Source organism: Melanotaenia boesemani, chromosome 15, assembly GCF_017639745.1.
Source record: "Melanotaenia boesemani isolate fMelBoe1 chromosome 15, fMelBoe1.pri, whole genome shotgun sequence".
NCBI lineage: Eukaryota > Metazoa > Chordata > Actinopteri > Atheriniformes > Melanotaeniidae > Melanotaenia > Melanotaenia boesemani.
Window position 1 is genome coordinate 1082029 of NC_055696.1, and position 15536 is coordinate 1097564.

Consider the following 15536-nt stretch of genomic DNA (forward strand, 5'->3'; position numbering starts at 1 on the left):
CATTCATTTTGAATAAGTCCATGTGTTTGACTGATACTAGAAAATACAGAGAGGGGGATGAAAGTGTCAGTATAGAAAGCTGCTGCATTTCATTTCTTAAATATATTTTCTGTTCATAAATCATGGTCCAGTTCTAATTATTTTCTCCTTCTACACCACATACGGAAACCTGTTAATAAATAGAATAAATGGTGTTAATGTTTTTCATCATAAATCCCTTCCTGTGTTTGCTCATTCCACTTTTTTTCCAGTCCTTCAACTCCAGGGCTGCACATTGGGTCACTCTGTGTACACAGGAAAAAAAGGTGTGGTCTTAGCTGTTGAAATGTGACAGAGAGTGAACAAAGAAGTGGACACTTAGATGGAACTCTAAAGGAATTTTTAGGATTTTTTGATTAGGAAGAATATAGTGACAAACTTAAGTCAGCCAGCCTACACTCAGGTGAGTATAAACAGGTTTGAACAGGTGCTACACTCATGGAGTACTTCTGATTTTATGCTATGCGTCAGACATACAACTTCTCACAGTTACAGTTTTGTTGTTGACAATACGATGCAAAATCTTCCAGGTTTAATAAAGTCACTCTAAAAAACTAAGATCAGTTTCAACATGAATAATAATAATCAGGTAAGTTCATATATTTAAGTATAACTATTTTTTAGTTTTACTATTTTTGTTCAAAGCATCTAAAGTGTCATTTTTTGTCTGACTCTCTCCCTTTGCCTCTTTTCTTTAGACAATCCACCCTGTCTATGACAACAGAGGGTTTCAGCATGAGGAGGAAAGACCTCCTCCACACAACCCTCAGCATCTATACCCTGTCATCCCACAGATGACCCCCAACCACATTGTTGGCGCTTCCCAAGTTATCAGCACCCACTACACACAAACACCTGGATCCCCACATTTTCCACAACAAAAGAAAGGTAAGGCAGTATTTCATTCAGCATGCATCTTTATCAAGATGGTTTTGTTTAAGCAGGAAACGGCGAATTTCAGTTGAATCAGAAAAAACTATTGTTTAATAAAATCATTAACTTTTGTACTTTGACTTTCAAAAAGCAGTTTTACTTAACCCTTTAGAGGGTTTACGAACAAGAAGACACACCCAAGTCTCGGTGAGCTTGATTTAGGTTCACCTGATCCAGGATGTAAATGTTTCATTTTGAAAATGACTAATGTTAAAAACACCGTAAAGATAATACTGTCTGCCAAGTTTATGACTCTTCTCTTACTCAGTCTAGTCCAATCCAACTTTACTTATAAAGAATTTTAAAAACAACCACAATGAACTAAAAGTGTTGTGCAGAAGAATAAATGGATACTGAATAAAAGTGATGAAAGTATCAAAGGCCAAAGAGAACTAATGGGTTGTAAGAAGAGATTTAAATGAGGAGGCCTGTCTGATTTTAGAGGCAATTCAGGAGCAACAACAGAGAGAGAAGGATCCTCTGAGCTTCTTCTTTATTTTTGCCACACTCAAGAGCATCAACTCATCCTACACAACGGCCAGGTTTATATGGGTGAAGCAGCTCAGGGAGGAAGGGGGCACAACACCATGTAGAGATTTAAGAACAAATAAAATTATTTTAAATGGATTCTAAAATTCTAAAAAAAAAAGAGACTAATGAAACAATTGTCCTCATGTGTATGTGTGCTAGTTAAAAGACACACAGCAGCAGCTGCTACCATATGGAGATGACTGATGGAGGACCCACTAACTCCACAAATACAATGCATTACAGTGTTCCAGCTGGACTAATGTCTCTAAATGCTGGCTTGGAATGATTGACTGTACTTTAGATAGCTGCCTTTAATAATAAAAACCATGATTTTTAACCTGACATGACTGCCAAGCTTAAAATCGAGGTCTCTTTTTTTAACATTGAAGTTTTAAATGACTGGATTATTGTACTGAGCCAAGGAACCCGGATCTACAAGTGTCTTTTCTTCACATTAAGAGCTTTCCAGGCCTTAATAGCACAGAGAAACTCAAGCAGTGGTCATTCTTTTTAAGAGGCATATAAATTTGACTATCATCTGCATAACAGTGTAATAAAATACCCTGTTTCCTTAGTATGAAACCAAGCAGTTGTATATTGAGGGAAAAAAGGAAGAGGGCCTAGTATTGAACCATATAAGACAGGGACAGAGGATCACACAACATCACCAAGACTTAAGTAGAAGGTTCGATCAACCCGGTAAGACATGAACTGTTGTAGAGCTATCCCTCTGATGCCCACCCAGTGCTCCATATGATTGATCATTTTATGGTCCACAGAATCAAAAGCAGTCAGAAAAAAAGCTCACCAATTTATTTATATGCCAGCACAAACAAAGAAACCCCCCATTTTTTTCAATGTTTTCCAGGGAGTGGTGACCTAACATATTTCTTTGGGCTGGATAAAAATATGGTAGAGGGGGCAGCTACACCTATTGGTTCATTTTTGAAAAAAGATAGGGCCTCTTCATCCTCAGAATGGCCTCTGTTTAACAAAAGGAAACTGTTCTGCACATAGTTCTCCTTTATCTTATTTGTTATGTGGCTGCTCTTATCGAACCCTCATTCTCACCTCCTTTATGAGCTTAACTGTGTTAAGATGATAAACTGTGCTCAAACCTCCGTCAGGTGTAGTCATGTGATAAGAATTTGGAAGCAGCAGCTAGTTGTTGTTTCATCTGATGATGTGAAGGTTTTGGTCAAAACTGCCGTTACGTTGCTGTCATTTACATTTCATTTAACTTGGCTTATTTTTCTGGTCCATCAGGAACAAGGAAATGTCATTGGAAATACATCCTCAGTGCATGTTTGTGTGTGGCTGTCGTCCTGGCAGTGGGTGCGCTCTTACTCTGGTACTTCTGTAAGTTTTAGTTGAAGACCTTTGAAACTGGTAGAATCGTGAGAAGAAAGCATTCTCAGGGTTTGTGTATCAGAATGAAAAAGAACGTTGTCCATTGCAGGTTTTTAAGTAAATTAAACTTTAGAAAGACAACACAACATATTACATTTCATTATTTATTTAACAAAAAATGAAGCTAAAATGCAGAAGCAGTGTGTGACAAGCTAAATACACCATGGCTTTGTAGCTGTAGAGCCACCATCAGTAGAAATAACTTTGAATGTTCTTTTCTGTATGATTTCATCAGCCACTATAATCATTGTGGAGAAATTCTGGTCCACTCCTCTTCTCAGTGTTTCTTCAGTTCATTGAGGTTTACAGCATTCGTTCATGTACAGCTCTGTTAAAGCTCCGCCACGGCAGTTCAGTCAGGTTGAGGTCTGAACCCGGGATCACTGCAGCACCTTAATTCTTTTCTTTTCAGCCATCCTGTAGATTTGGATTCAGCTGTCACACAGATGGTCCCCTCAGTAACTGGAAGGTGTCCACACCCTTTGGCTGCAAAGCAAGCCCAAATCATCAGCCCTCCACCACTGTGCCTGCCAGTTGGTGTGAGGTGTTTGTGCTGCTGATACACTGGGTTTGGTTTTCTACAAACATGCTGCTGAGCATTGTGGCCAAACAGACTACTTTGCAAACCAAAGCTGTTCTTTTGCGTCATGCTGTTGGGACGGCAAACCCAAACATGAGTGTACAGATAAGAGCGAAGGACACAGCAGAGAAGCGATCAACTGCCAGCTCTCCCCCCTCACCAGACCCTCTTCTCCACATCACCCAAGGTCTTAAAAGGATGTCTCTATCCAGGTCTGAACCCCAGCGACCACCATCTACCAAGAAATACAGGGCTCCCCCCCCTCCCCCTCCTATTAGATCATCTGTCCTGACCGAGCAGGGCATGGGAGGAGGTTCCCAGAGCAGCAGAATTCACAACAAAGATAACATGCCATGATGCATTCAGGGTCCTTGCTGTAGTTTTGCTACTACTGACAGCTGTTCTGAGATCAAGCCTGGACCCAGTAGGATTCCTGTGTTAGTTAGTAAAATAAGGAATCGAACACGGTCAGCTTGTGGGGTGAATCGATCTAATCTGTTAACTGTACCTTGTATAACTCAGAATACAACAGAGACCAGTGTAAACTTCATAAAGCTAGCTGTACTAAATGTTAGATCTCTGTCCAACAAGTCACTGTTAGTTAATGACTTCATCATTTCTCACAGTTTAGATTTTCTTTTTCTGACAGAAACATGGTTAACAGAAGACACAAGTGCTACAGTTCTTAATGAAACAGCACCCCCTCATTTTAGTTTCATGAATAAATGTCGAAACGGGAGGAAAGGGGGAGGAGAAGCTGCCTTATTTAAAGATTCATTCCAGTGTAAAGAAATGTCATTTGGTGATTTTACTTCTTTTGAATATCTTAGTTTTATTTTAAGGGGCATTCCTAAAATCCTATTTCTAATCATCTACAGACGTCCAGGACACTGTGTAAATTTTATTGATGAATTTTCTGAATTATTGTCGGTTATCTCTACTGATTGTAACCATTTCATCTTAACTGGGGATTTTAACATTCACATAGATAACATGACGGATGGTAATGTCAAGGAATTTTGTTCCATATTGGACATGTTTGGTTTGTGGCAACATATAAAACAACCGACCCACATTCGAGGTCACATTCTGGACCTGGTTATTTCAAAGGGTGTTGATATTTCTTCTGTTGCGGTCACTGACTTGGCCTTGTCTGACCATTTTTGTATTTTGTTTGATTTACTGATCACTCAGAATGTTCAACCAACCTGCTCCTCGGTTAGGAAGAGGAACATTAATGAAAGAACAAGTGCTAAGTTTGTGGAGGCCATAGCTATGTTACCAACAACCAGTGCAGAGTCAGTTGATAGACTCCTGGATAATTTCAATCTGAAAATCTTGAATGTAATGGATGCTGTTGCACCGATAAGAATCAAGAGCAACTTGAGCAAACAGAAAACACCATGGAGAAACACCACTGTGGTTACCAGCCTAAAAAGAGAATGCAGAAAAACTGAGCGGAAATGGCGGAAAAATAAACTTCAAATTTACTATGAGCTGTACAAACAAAGCCTGCGTAACTATAACAATGAGTTGTGCAAGGCCAGAGAGCTGCATTTATCTGAAATGATTAACAGGAATGTCAACAATTCTCGCACTCTGTTTGCTATGATTGAAAAACTCACAAATCCTCCTAAACAGATAAGCCCAGAGCTCCTTTCCACTGAGAAATGCAACCAATTTGCAAACTTTTTTAGCCAAAAAATTAAAACAATTAGGCAAAATATTAATTCCACACAGTCAAACAAGAAAATTAGTCTGTGTCTAAAACCCGGAAATAATTCTGATGTCATGTCACAATTTAAAATGGTGAATTTAAAAGTCCTACAAGAAACAGTTTGGCATTTGAAATCAACAACATGCACTCTGGACATGATACCATCCGACTTTTTAAAAACAGTTTTTACCTCAGTAGAAAGTGATCTCCTACTGATAGTTAACAGCTCGCTGGCATCAGGCATTTTTCCCAAGTCACTAAAGATAGCTGCTATTAAGCCACTCCTAAAGAAAAGGACTCTAGACGCCTCTGTAATGAACAACTATAGACCTGTCTCTAACCTCTCTTTTATTTCCAAGATTATTGAAAAAGTTGTATTTCACCAGCTTCATGACTTTTTAAATGAAAGTGGAAATCTTGATAAATTTCAGTCCGGCTTCCGACCTCATCACAGCACTGAAACAGCTCTGGTCAAAGTGTTAAATGACATTAGGTTGAATACCGATTCTGGTCAAGTATCAGTCCTGGTTCTGTTGGATCTCAGTGCTGCGTTTGATACTGTAGATCACAGAATCCTGTTGCACAGGCTGGAAAACTGGGTTGGACTTTCTGGAGCGGTTCTTAACTGGTTCAGGTCCTATTTAGAAGGCCGGAGTTATTTTGTTACGATCGGCAGCTATGAATCCGAGCGAGTGGCCATGACTTGTGGAGTCCCCCAGGGGTCAGTCCTTGGACCTCTTCTGTTCAACTTGTATATGCTCCCTTTGGGTAAAATATTACAAAACTATAGCATTAGTTATCAAAGTTATGCAGATGATACACAACTTTATGTGTCTCTGTCACCAGACGACTGCAGTCCAATAGACTTATTGTGTCAGTGTCTGGAGCAAATAAACACCTGGATGAGGGAGAATTTCCTACAATTAAATGAAGACAAAACTGAGATTATTCTGTTTGGTAGCAAAGAGAAGAGAGTCAGCATTGGTAAACACCTGGAGACTCGGGCTCTTAAAATTACCAACCAAGTTCGTAACCTGGGAGTGTTGATAGACTCAGATCTGACTTTCAGCAGCCATATCAAAGCTGTCACTAAGACAGCTTTTTACCAGCTCAGAAACATCAACAGAATTAAAAGTTTAGTCTCCCAGAAAGACCAAGAGAAACTCATCCATGCGTTCATCTCCAGTAGACTGGATTACTGTAATGGTCTTTTAACAGGACTTCCTAAAAAGAGCATTAAACATCTGCAGCTCATCCAGAACGCTGCTGCTAGAGTTTTAACCAGGACTAAGAGATCTGAACACATTACACCAGTTTTGAAATCTTTACACTGGCTTCCAGTCAGTCACAGAATAGATTTTAAAACCCTTCTGATCATTTACAAATCCCAGAATGGTTTAGGCCCAGAATACATCTGTGATATGTTCAGAGAATATAAACCTAGCAGAGCTCTTAGATCCAAAGACTCTGGTCAACTAGTCCAGGCCAGAGTCCAGACTAAACATGGAGAAGCAGCATTTAGCTGTTATGCTGCAAACAAATGGAACAAACTGCCAGTGGAGATTAAACTTTCCCCAAATGTAGACATTTTTAAATCCAGGTTAAAAACTTTTCTTTTCTCATGCGCCTATGCATGAAATCTGCACGGTAACTTTTTTTTTTTTTTTTTTTTTTTTTTTTTAACTTATCTTGCTTTTAATCATTTTAATGTAATTTATTATTTTATTGTGATTATGTGTTGATGCCTTTTACTATTCTAAATATCTGTAATGTCTTTGTTTTATGTAAAGCACTTTGAATTGTCCTGTACATGAAATGTGCTATACAAATAAACTGCCTTGCCTTGCCTTGCCTTCTTTTGAGAAAGAAAACACTTTCTTTCAACCATTCCAAAGAAAGGCCGTTCTTGTTCACCCTTTTTCTGACAGAACAACATGCTAACTGGGGCCTGGAGAGTCAGAAATGTAAAAAATAAAACATTTGCTTTTCTAAGGTTACTGTTGATGTCTTTCCTCCTTGGCATTGTGTTTACACACAACTGAGTGTCCCAGACCAGCAAACTACCAAAACCTATGAATTTATACAGGTATTAATACTGGCAGATGTTAAATTAATCACATTCATCTGATTAATAGCCACTGACTGCCAGTTATCTTCAGCAAAGTTACTTAGTTGTTCACACTGCTTCTGCAGTTTGGGTCAATTTTATTTAAGTTATTAATGACACTGTAATAGGTTGTGTTTTGTTGTTCATCTGAGGTTGTTTTTAGCTTATTTTGAGACCTAATGAGGAACAAATATATATTTTAAAATATTGTTCCTTTACATATATAGTTATTTATTATTATATGTGTGCTTTTGCAGTATTCTACAGATGTTTACTGGGGAGGTCATGTGGATCTGGAGGGAAATGTCTGAGCCTGTCTCGATGGTGTGATGGGGTCCGGGACTGCTCGCGTGGAGAGGATGAATCTCAGTGCTGTAAGATGTTCCTGACAGTCATTATAATATAATATGTTTGCATGTTTGTCTTTTCTGAATTTTTTTCTCTGTGCTGCACAGTTCGCCTCCATGGAAGGAGCTTCATGCTGGAGAGTTACTCAGCGAACCACCAGGCGTGGATGCCTGTGTGTGCTGACAGTTGGAATGACAACTATGGGAAAACTGTGTGTGAGCAGCTAGGCTACAATAGGTGCTGATCATCTCCTACACCAGTGCTGTTCCACATTTGCTTCAAAAAAGTTACCACAAACAACATGACCAAAACATTTTTGTGTATTTTCTGCATGCAGTAATTAAAAGTATTTGCAGTTTTTCTCCCTTTTTTCAGTTAAAAACAGATAAAAGTCCATCAGTGCTGCAATATTGTGCAGTTTTAGATGGAACAACAAGTTTGGGTAACTCATTTAAAGTTTCTGTGAATGCAAATACATAATAAAGTTAAACATGGCCAAACAACCAAAAGATTAAATATGTTTTCCACATTTAAGCAAGAATAATACGTTTTTGTTAACCTTTGAAAATCTCACTCTACATGGTCAATTCTAAAAGAAAAGGAAACGCCCTCCTGTAGCAAGCTTGTAAAAAAGAAGAAATGTATTCTTTGAGATTGTTCCAGCTCCAGCTTCGTACATTATGGTCTCCCATTACTGATCATGTTTGTCCTTGTACGTGTCCCACAGACAGGATTATGTCAGCTCAACCCAAGCCAGTCCTAGTCCTGTGGCCTTGAATGGATACATGAAGCTGAAGGCTGGGAGTTACCCAGCATCACTGCTGCAGTCACAGCTTACTCACAGGTAAACACTTCCCCTACGACTTGATGACCGTTGCATAGTACAGAGATAAGTGTTTCTTATTCCTTCCTTTTCTTTCCAGCTTGTACTGCTCAACCAGAGCAGTTGGACTTCAGTGCATTGGTGAGCTGCTTGGATAAAACTACAATATAAGATTGATTCCATGATTGGTGCAAACTGATTTGCTAAAGCTAGCACTATAAATAGTGCAAATTTATAAGAAAACATGGCTTTAACATGACTCGCCCTCAGGATGTGGCAGGAGTTCTGCAGGTCCGAGCAGTCGTATTGTGGGTGGTACAGAGGCTGTGAACGGAGCCTGGCCATGGCAGGTCAGTCTCCAGATTAACTTCAGGCATGTGTGTGGAGGCTCCATCATCAATCCATACTGGGTCCTGTCTGCAGCACATTGCTTCGAAAGGTCAGCCTCTGTTCTCACTTTACATCACCTGATCAATATGAAGATGCTGTTTGCTTTGTGTTCATCTTGTTTCAGTCAGTCCAGCTCTTTAGATCGAACCTAATGATGGCTCAGGGGAATGTAGTAGTTGCATGTGCCGCATTTACAGCATAATGATACCAGAATGGCTCTCTGAACAGTTATCAGTAGTTTGTGCTTTACTGCAGCTGTGATCTGTATACTGGTTACTGTGTCACTGATAAAAGCCCAACCTGCGTTTTCCAGTCAGCACCTACATGCGCTGTGTAATTCAAAGGTTTCAGTTTCACCAGTTAACGTTTTCCATGGCAGGTATCAGAGTCCTGGAGTGTGGAGGGTATTTTATGGTGACGTGAGATTGTCACGAATGACTTCCAGGAGAGAGGTTGACAAGATCATCCGTCATGAAGACTATGACCCACAAACTAATGACAATGACGTCGCTCTGGTGAAACTCCGGACACCTCTGACTTTTACAGGTAAATGCATGTTTTTTAAATTAGTCTTTTACATATTAAATTATGTGGCAACACTTGAAATTCAAATTTTTTTGTTTTTGAAACATGGGGAAAAATTTATTTATATATTTTTTTCATGCAAACACATTGCGCAGAAAAGTGAGGAAAAGAAAAGTTGTACAGATACAAACAAGTGTGTGTATGTGTGTGTACATGTTTTATATACAGAAACTGTGAGGCCCGTGTGTCTCCCCAGTGCTGGAATCTATATTTCTGCTGGAAGTCAAGCCTGGATTACAGGATGGGGAACCTTGCGCTCATCTGGTGAGCTTTTTCCATCTTAACATATACTGTCTATAATTTCAAACTTTTACTTATTTTTCTCCCCATGGATTGTTTGTTGAAATGTTTTAGGGGTCATCTTCAAATACAAGTAAGGGATGGGGCTTTCATGCTGGACTGACTTGATGCTAGCTGTGCAATCACCTTATTTCAGGGCCAACACCTGACATATTAAATCAAGCCCAGGTGACCATTTACAGCCGAGACACCTGTAATGCAGGTCATGTGCTGAATGGGAAAGTCACTGAGACCATGTTATGTGCAGGCAGTCTGCAAGGAGGGATCGACACTTGCCAGGTTAGTCTGGGTTTCACTCTCTTTGCCACCTCAGCAAACAAATCCGTTTACAAAAACTTGGAATACAGTGAGAAATTTGGGAAGAAACTGATTTGTAAATAATTTCAAATCTAAAATTTGTGGGGTTTCTTTTGGAGATGCTGTGATTAAAATAGTTACACCATCAAACTGAGCAGAAAAAGTAAGGATATTTGTGTTTTGTGGATTATTTCTTTGTTGTGAAAAGCTTCTTGGGAATAAATGTTATACTGCTGGAAAGCCTGTTTATTACCCTTTAAATGGTACCACAGTTGTAGGGAAAATCCGTTTGTGGGACCAGAAGCAAAGCTGAGAATGTGGGTTACACACATGAAAAACTTCAAATCTTGTTTGCCAATTCCAAGCAGCTTATTCTGCTAGTGACTCTTGTTTTGAGCTTCTGATATCCCAGATGCTGACAATCAGGTGTCTGATTGGTGCCCGATTAGCAGCACCTGTGAGCATTGACCCTGCTGTGGAGGTCAGTTGGTTTCTGCTCCAAGCAGGCCACATTTGACTGATCTGTGCTTAGGGATGGTGAAAGCGAGGCCTCATGAATCATCGAGCCAACTTTGACCCAAATGCTTGAAAATGGCTTAGTGTTCTGAATCATTTGACCAAACCAAAGAGCTCCATCTGCTGGCTGTAGGAGTCTGATGTATCAGAAGGACGGCATTGACACCTCACATCTGTCATTCCTATCTCAACTTTGAATACGTGTTCAATAAACGATACGTAATCTACCATCCGAGTGAATATTTATTTTCTGTTGTTCACATAAATAACAAGGAGGGGTATTAGGTAACATTTGTTTAGGTAACAGAATTGTGGTGTAACTTAAGTAAACCAATCTGTAATGATAGTAGTTACTCAGTGAGAAGGCATGAGGGAAGAAGTGTTTGTGCAACGGGGATAGTGACTGTGTTAGTTATTTTATACAGTTGTAATAAAATTGTTTACTGTTTTATGTGTCTTATTATTTATAATAGATATTGCAAATGCGTGTTTTGTCTACCTCATGAGTTGTTTTCGTTTGCATAGCTGATCGTTGTTAAATGTGAAACAACAGTTTATAGCTCACTGCACATTTATGTACATAGATTATTTACTGTTTTTTTTATCTTCTATCTAGTTTTTTTTTTTTCAAATTGTTTATTTTTATTTTATAATGTTTTATGGCATTCAGGTTGGACGGCAAAGTAAGATTTTCATTGTTCAGGGAAACGTGTTTCCTTACTGTGCGAATGACAAAGACACTTTGAATCTTGAAATGTATGATGAGAAAAAAAAAACTGGCAACTTTGTGATGTGTCATAAATTTTTATTTAAAAACGTATTTTCTGTTAGGCTTCAATCTGCTCCTATTCTGGCACACTACCTCCCCAGCTTTGGAGAGGTTGCACCTGAAAGAAACACAAGAACAAAATTGTAATTAACCAAGTTTAAAATCATTAAATTCTCTGCTGATGGTGATCAGAAACCAGCTTGGTGTGTAAGGTCCTGCAGGTGGTGCTTTTTCCTCTGCAGCTGTAGACTGAGACGTTTCCTCTGATGCTTCTGGTTGAAGTTTATGATTAACTTTAAAGTCTGCTCTTTGTAAGGCTATTTAAAAAACATCTATATAAAGAAAGGGGAATTAAGCTTACCTATGATGGTGAAGGCACCGCCTGCTCCGTCCTTCTCTCATACTCCGAGCTCCTTCAGCAGTTACTCTGGCAACTGCGTCTCGCGCAGACGTTTGTTTCCCCAAATCTCTAAAAGCTAAATGTGATCCAATATAAGCTCATGCTGATGTGATGCTTTTCCTAAATTTGTTTTCAAAATGCAATGTCAAAAACCCGCGATCTCCTCAGCGTTTGGAATCTGAGAGATTGACAAGCCCGGTCCCTTCAAAGATCCCGCTTGCTGCTCGATACGCGCTGATGACGTAACGAGGCCTCGTTTGGTCTATCACGTGACTTTTGGCATGCTGAATCAATGCTCAGAGACAATGCTCGCAACACTTCCGTGTCACATGCTCGACACGTGATCGAGCAGACTGCTCGAGCATAACATCCCTATCTGTGCTGCAGGGCAACTTCAAGCTGGTGTTCAAAAGACAACACCACAAGAAAACATTTCCCTCACACTGTCAGCACAGGCAGTCTTGTACAGAGTCAAGGTTTTCAGGATGATATGGCCTCTATCCAGACAGTCTGGAACAGACTGCACAGCCAGTTTCTGGACTCACAGGGCTGCCAGGAGCCCTGCCATGACAGCCAGTTACCATCAGCCCGTTTGTGCTGGAACCTGGGCATGTGGAGGAACGCTACGTTGAGCAATGAGTTCAGATTGTGGCTTTGGCTTTTTGAATCATAGGCTCAAAGTGTAGAGATGACGTGGAGAACGCTGCACAGAAACAGTAACAGCTTTTGGTAGAGGTAGTGTGATGGTATGGGGCGGCATTTCCCTCACTGGATAAACATGGCTTCTTATCACTGGAGACAATCTCAGTGCAGAGATATACGGAGCAAGATTCTGCAACCAGTAGCAATCCACAGTCTGACAGGCCTTTATCTTTCAAGATGACAGTGCTCATCCCCCACAGAGCAGGGTTTATCAGGAACTACCTGCAGAAGTTGGGAGTGGAGAGGATGGAAATGCCTGCCTGCAGCTCTGACCTCAACCCACTTGAACACTTGTGGGATCAACTAGGGCATGCTGTTCATGCCAGAGTGACCGGCACAACCTTGGTGGCTGACCTACAACAAATGCAGGCTTAAGAGTGGGATGCCATCTGCAGCAGTGTGTAACCAAGCTGGTGACCAACATGAGGAAGAGGCAGCAATCATCAAACCCAATACAAGAGTCTTTAGTACAATAAGCCATTTAACATAGGCAGAGACGATTCGGAAAGATTTTCATGGACACAACCTACGTACTAAACTCTGCGGCTGCTGCTCATTTCAAAAATACATTTTCCTACAAATGCTAGCATCGCTGGTGTATGAATGTGGATGTTTGGTGGTGGTCGGGGAGGCCGTAGGCGCGGATCGGCTGCCACGTCTCCATCAGTCTGCCCCACGGCAGCTGTGGCTACACAAGTAACTTAGCATCACCAGGAATGAGTGAGGAGTGTATAAATAATGACTTTATTATTATTATTATTATTATTATTATTTTCCCTACATATTTGGCACCATTTAAAAAGGAAATAAACAGGCTCTCCATATATGTCAGATTTACTGCTTTAGAAGCATTGTTACAACAAAGAAATAATCCACCAAACACAAATTTCCTTTTCTTTTTGTGCTAAGTTTATATAGCCAGGAATGCACAAACTAACCTGAGATATTTCTTTCTCCTGTGTGCTGCAGGGTGACAGTGGAGGGCCCCTGGTGGTCAAAACAAGAGGTGTATGGTGGCTGGTAGGAGACACTAGTTGGGGGATTGGATGTGCTTTGAAGAACAAACCGGGGGTGTATGGCAATGTTACCTACTTTATTGACTGGATATATGAAGAAATGCAGGTAACAGCATCTAAACTGAAATAAAGGAAATCTAACTTGATAATGAGTTAATAGCTCTGAACTATGTCTCTTTAACATCTTAACTGTTTTATGATTGTTTCTTTTACCAAATAACTTTCATATTCTTTTACACTTTGATAATATATTAATACTAATTAATTGCAGCTTAGCTATATCTAACATTTATTACTGTTATCTGCCATTATTTTCTTACTTTCTCACCCTTTTAAAATGTTTAAAATGAAGGAATCAAAAACTAGATAAAACAACAGTGCAGCTCTTAACACATTCTATTAACTTAATCCAAACTGGAAACAAGAGCTCACACTATGCATAAAGCAAGCCGCGTTCACACAAGCACATACTGATAAGAAAGGACAGAAAAAGTCAGAGATAAATACTTAACGATCAATTTTAATAAGTAACCAAGCAAGTACATTTTATGTATAAAACAAGAGCGAACCAAATGATTACCATGTTGGTCCAGACTCAAGCCCTGGCGCACAGAGACACAGTGGGTTTCACTGCAGATGATAAAATATCAAGTTCTCTCTATTATACTATTATACTGACAAGGACCTCAGTTTTATCCACAAATATTTCAACACTGCCAATTAACTGCTATTTGAGACCTTGGTGGTCCTAAAAGCCGGTGCTTTTCTGAGTGTTTGACTTGTTGGTAAGAGACATGTTTTAAAGCACAGTAAAGTGCTGTATACTTCCTTTAAAGTAGGTGCACAGTTGGTCGAACTTTTCTTTTCTAGATACCTCTATATAAGGACTGCTCAGTTAGGTCCCACGAGGACCGCAGTCCTGCAGGTTTTCAATGTTTCCCTGCTCCAACACACCTGAATCAAATTAAACAGATCCAACAGCCTATGAAGTTCAGCACAGTGACTCATTCATTTGAGTCAGGTTTGTTGGAGCAGAGAAACATCAAAAACCTGCAGGACTGCAGCCCTTATAGGAGCACACTGAGTAGCCCTGTGGTGACGTCAGAGGGATGCCCCTTCTTTTGTATAAAAAGACCATTTAATAGTATAAAAACTGTTTAGTTAAAACTGTTCATGAAGGTTTTGCACATGTAACAAAGAAACATTCAGCTGGGTTTATAAATAATTTGTGTTCTTTAAATCTTCACAGAGCAAGTGATGGAGTCCTTGACGTTTTACTTGCACTTTGGATATGAAACTTTGAGAAAATTCATCCATCAAGAAGATTTTCCAACACAAAGTTTGCATTTACAGGAAATCTTTTTATTTATTTGCTCAAATATTATATATTATATTAACACAAAATATGAGTGGAGTTTTCCTTTTGGAAGCTGCGTGACAAAAAGAAACACTTTCCCCGGGTGTATTTCCACGTGTATTAAAATCACTGCAACACACTTCCAAGCACTTTCTGTGAGACGACTGCCTTCATAGTCAGTTTGAAATTTCTTACACACATTTAAAAATATTTAAAAATATGTTTTTGTACTTTTTTGTCTCCACTACCTGAATAAAACTCACACCACATTAACATCTGTTCTTGCTGTTGTTGTTTAGGGCTCATTTCTGTCTGACAAATGTCTGACTTTTCAAATAAACATAAGAAACAATGAAAATATATATAAAGGTGTTGGAACATCCTTTTTATAGAGTTTCTTTTAAAAACAACTTGAGATATTTAAATTGATTTAAATATCTGACTATTTTAACGTTTTGAATTCGGCTATCTGCTTTTGTAAAGAAGCTGAGCGCCTGTGTTTGAATAACATTTAATTTGATATTTATCTTGAGGTAAGTTAACCAGCCCCTTAGTTTTCTTGCAATAACAGCCTAATTATTCTTAAACTGCATTAAAACAGAGAGGTCTTTCGCCATAGCTTGTTGCTTTAACTTCCCCCCAGCTATGACAATGACCTATGAAATTATTTGCTTTTTAAGCTCATCTGAATTATATTGCGATCTTGAGAAAACAGA

General features: G+C 39.4%; 1 protein-coding gene across 1 annotated transcript; it reads left to right on the forward strand.

Annotated features, from left to right (window-relative positions):
• The first annotated feature begins 276 nt into the window (after positions 1 to 276).
• tmprss2 (transmembrane serine protease 2) lies at positions 277 to 15093 on the forward strand. The gene is made up of 14 exons (XM_042009246.1): positions 277 to 442; positions 570 to 628; positions 738 to 927; positions 2770 to 2862; positions 7575 to 7691; positions 7773 to 7902; positions 8393 to 8509; positions 8589 to 8629; positions 8759 to 8927; positions 9258 to 9424; positions 9632 to 9727; positions 9900 to 10042; positions 13417 to 13569; positions 14713 to 15093. Exons 2-14 carry the CDS (start codon positions 611 to 613, stop codon positions 14719 to 14721), a joined length of 1443 nt encoding a protein of 480 aa, XP_041865180.1. The 5' UTR covers positions 277 to 442; positions 570 to 610; the 3' UTR covers positions 14722 to 15093.
• The last annotated feature ends 443 nt before the right edge of the window (positions 15094 to 15536 follow it).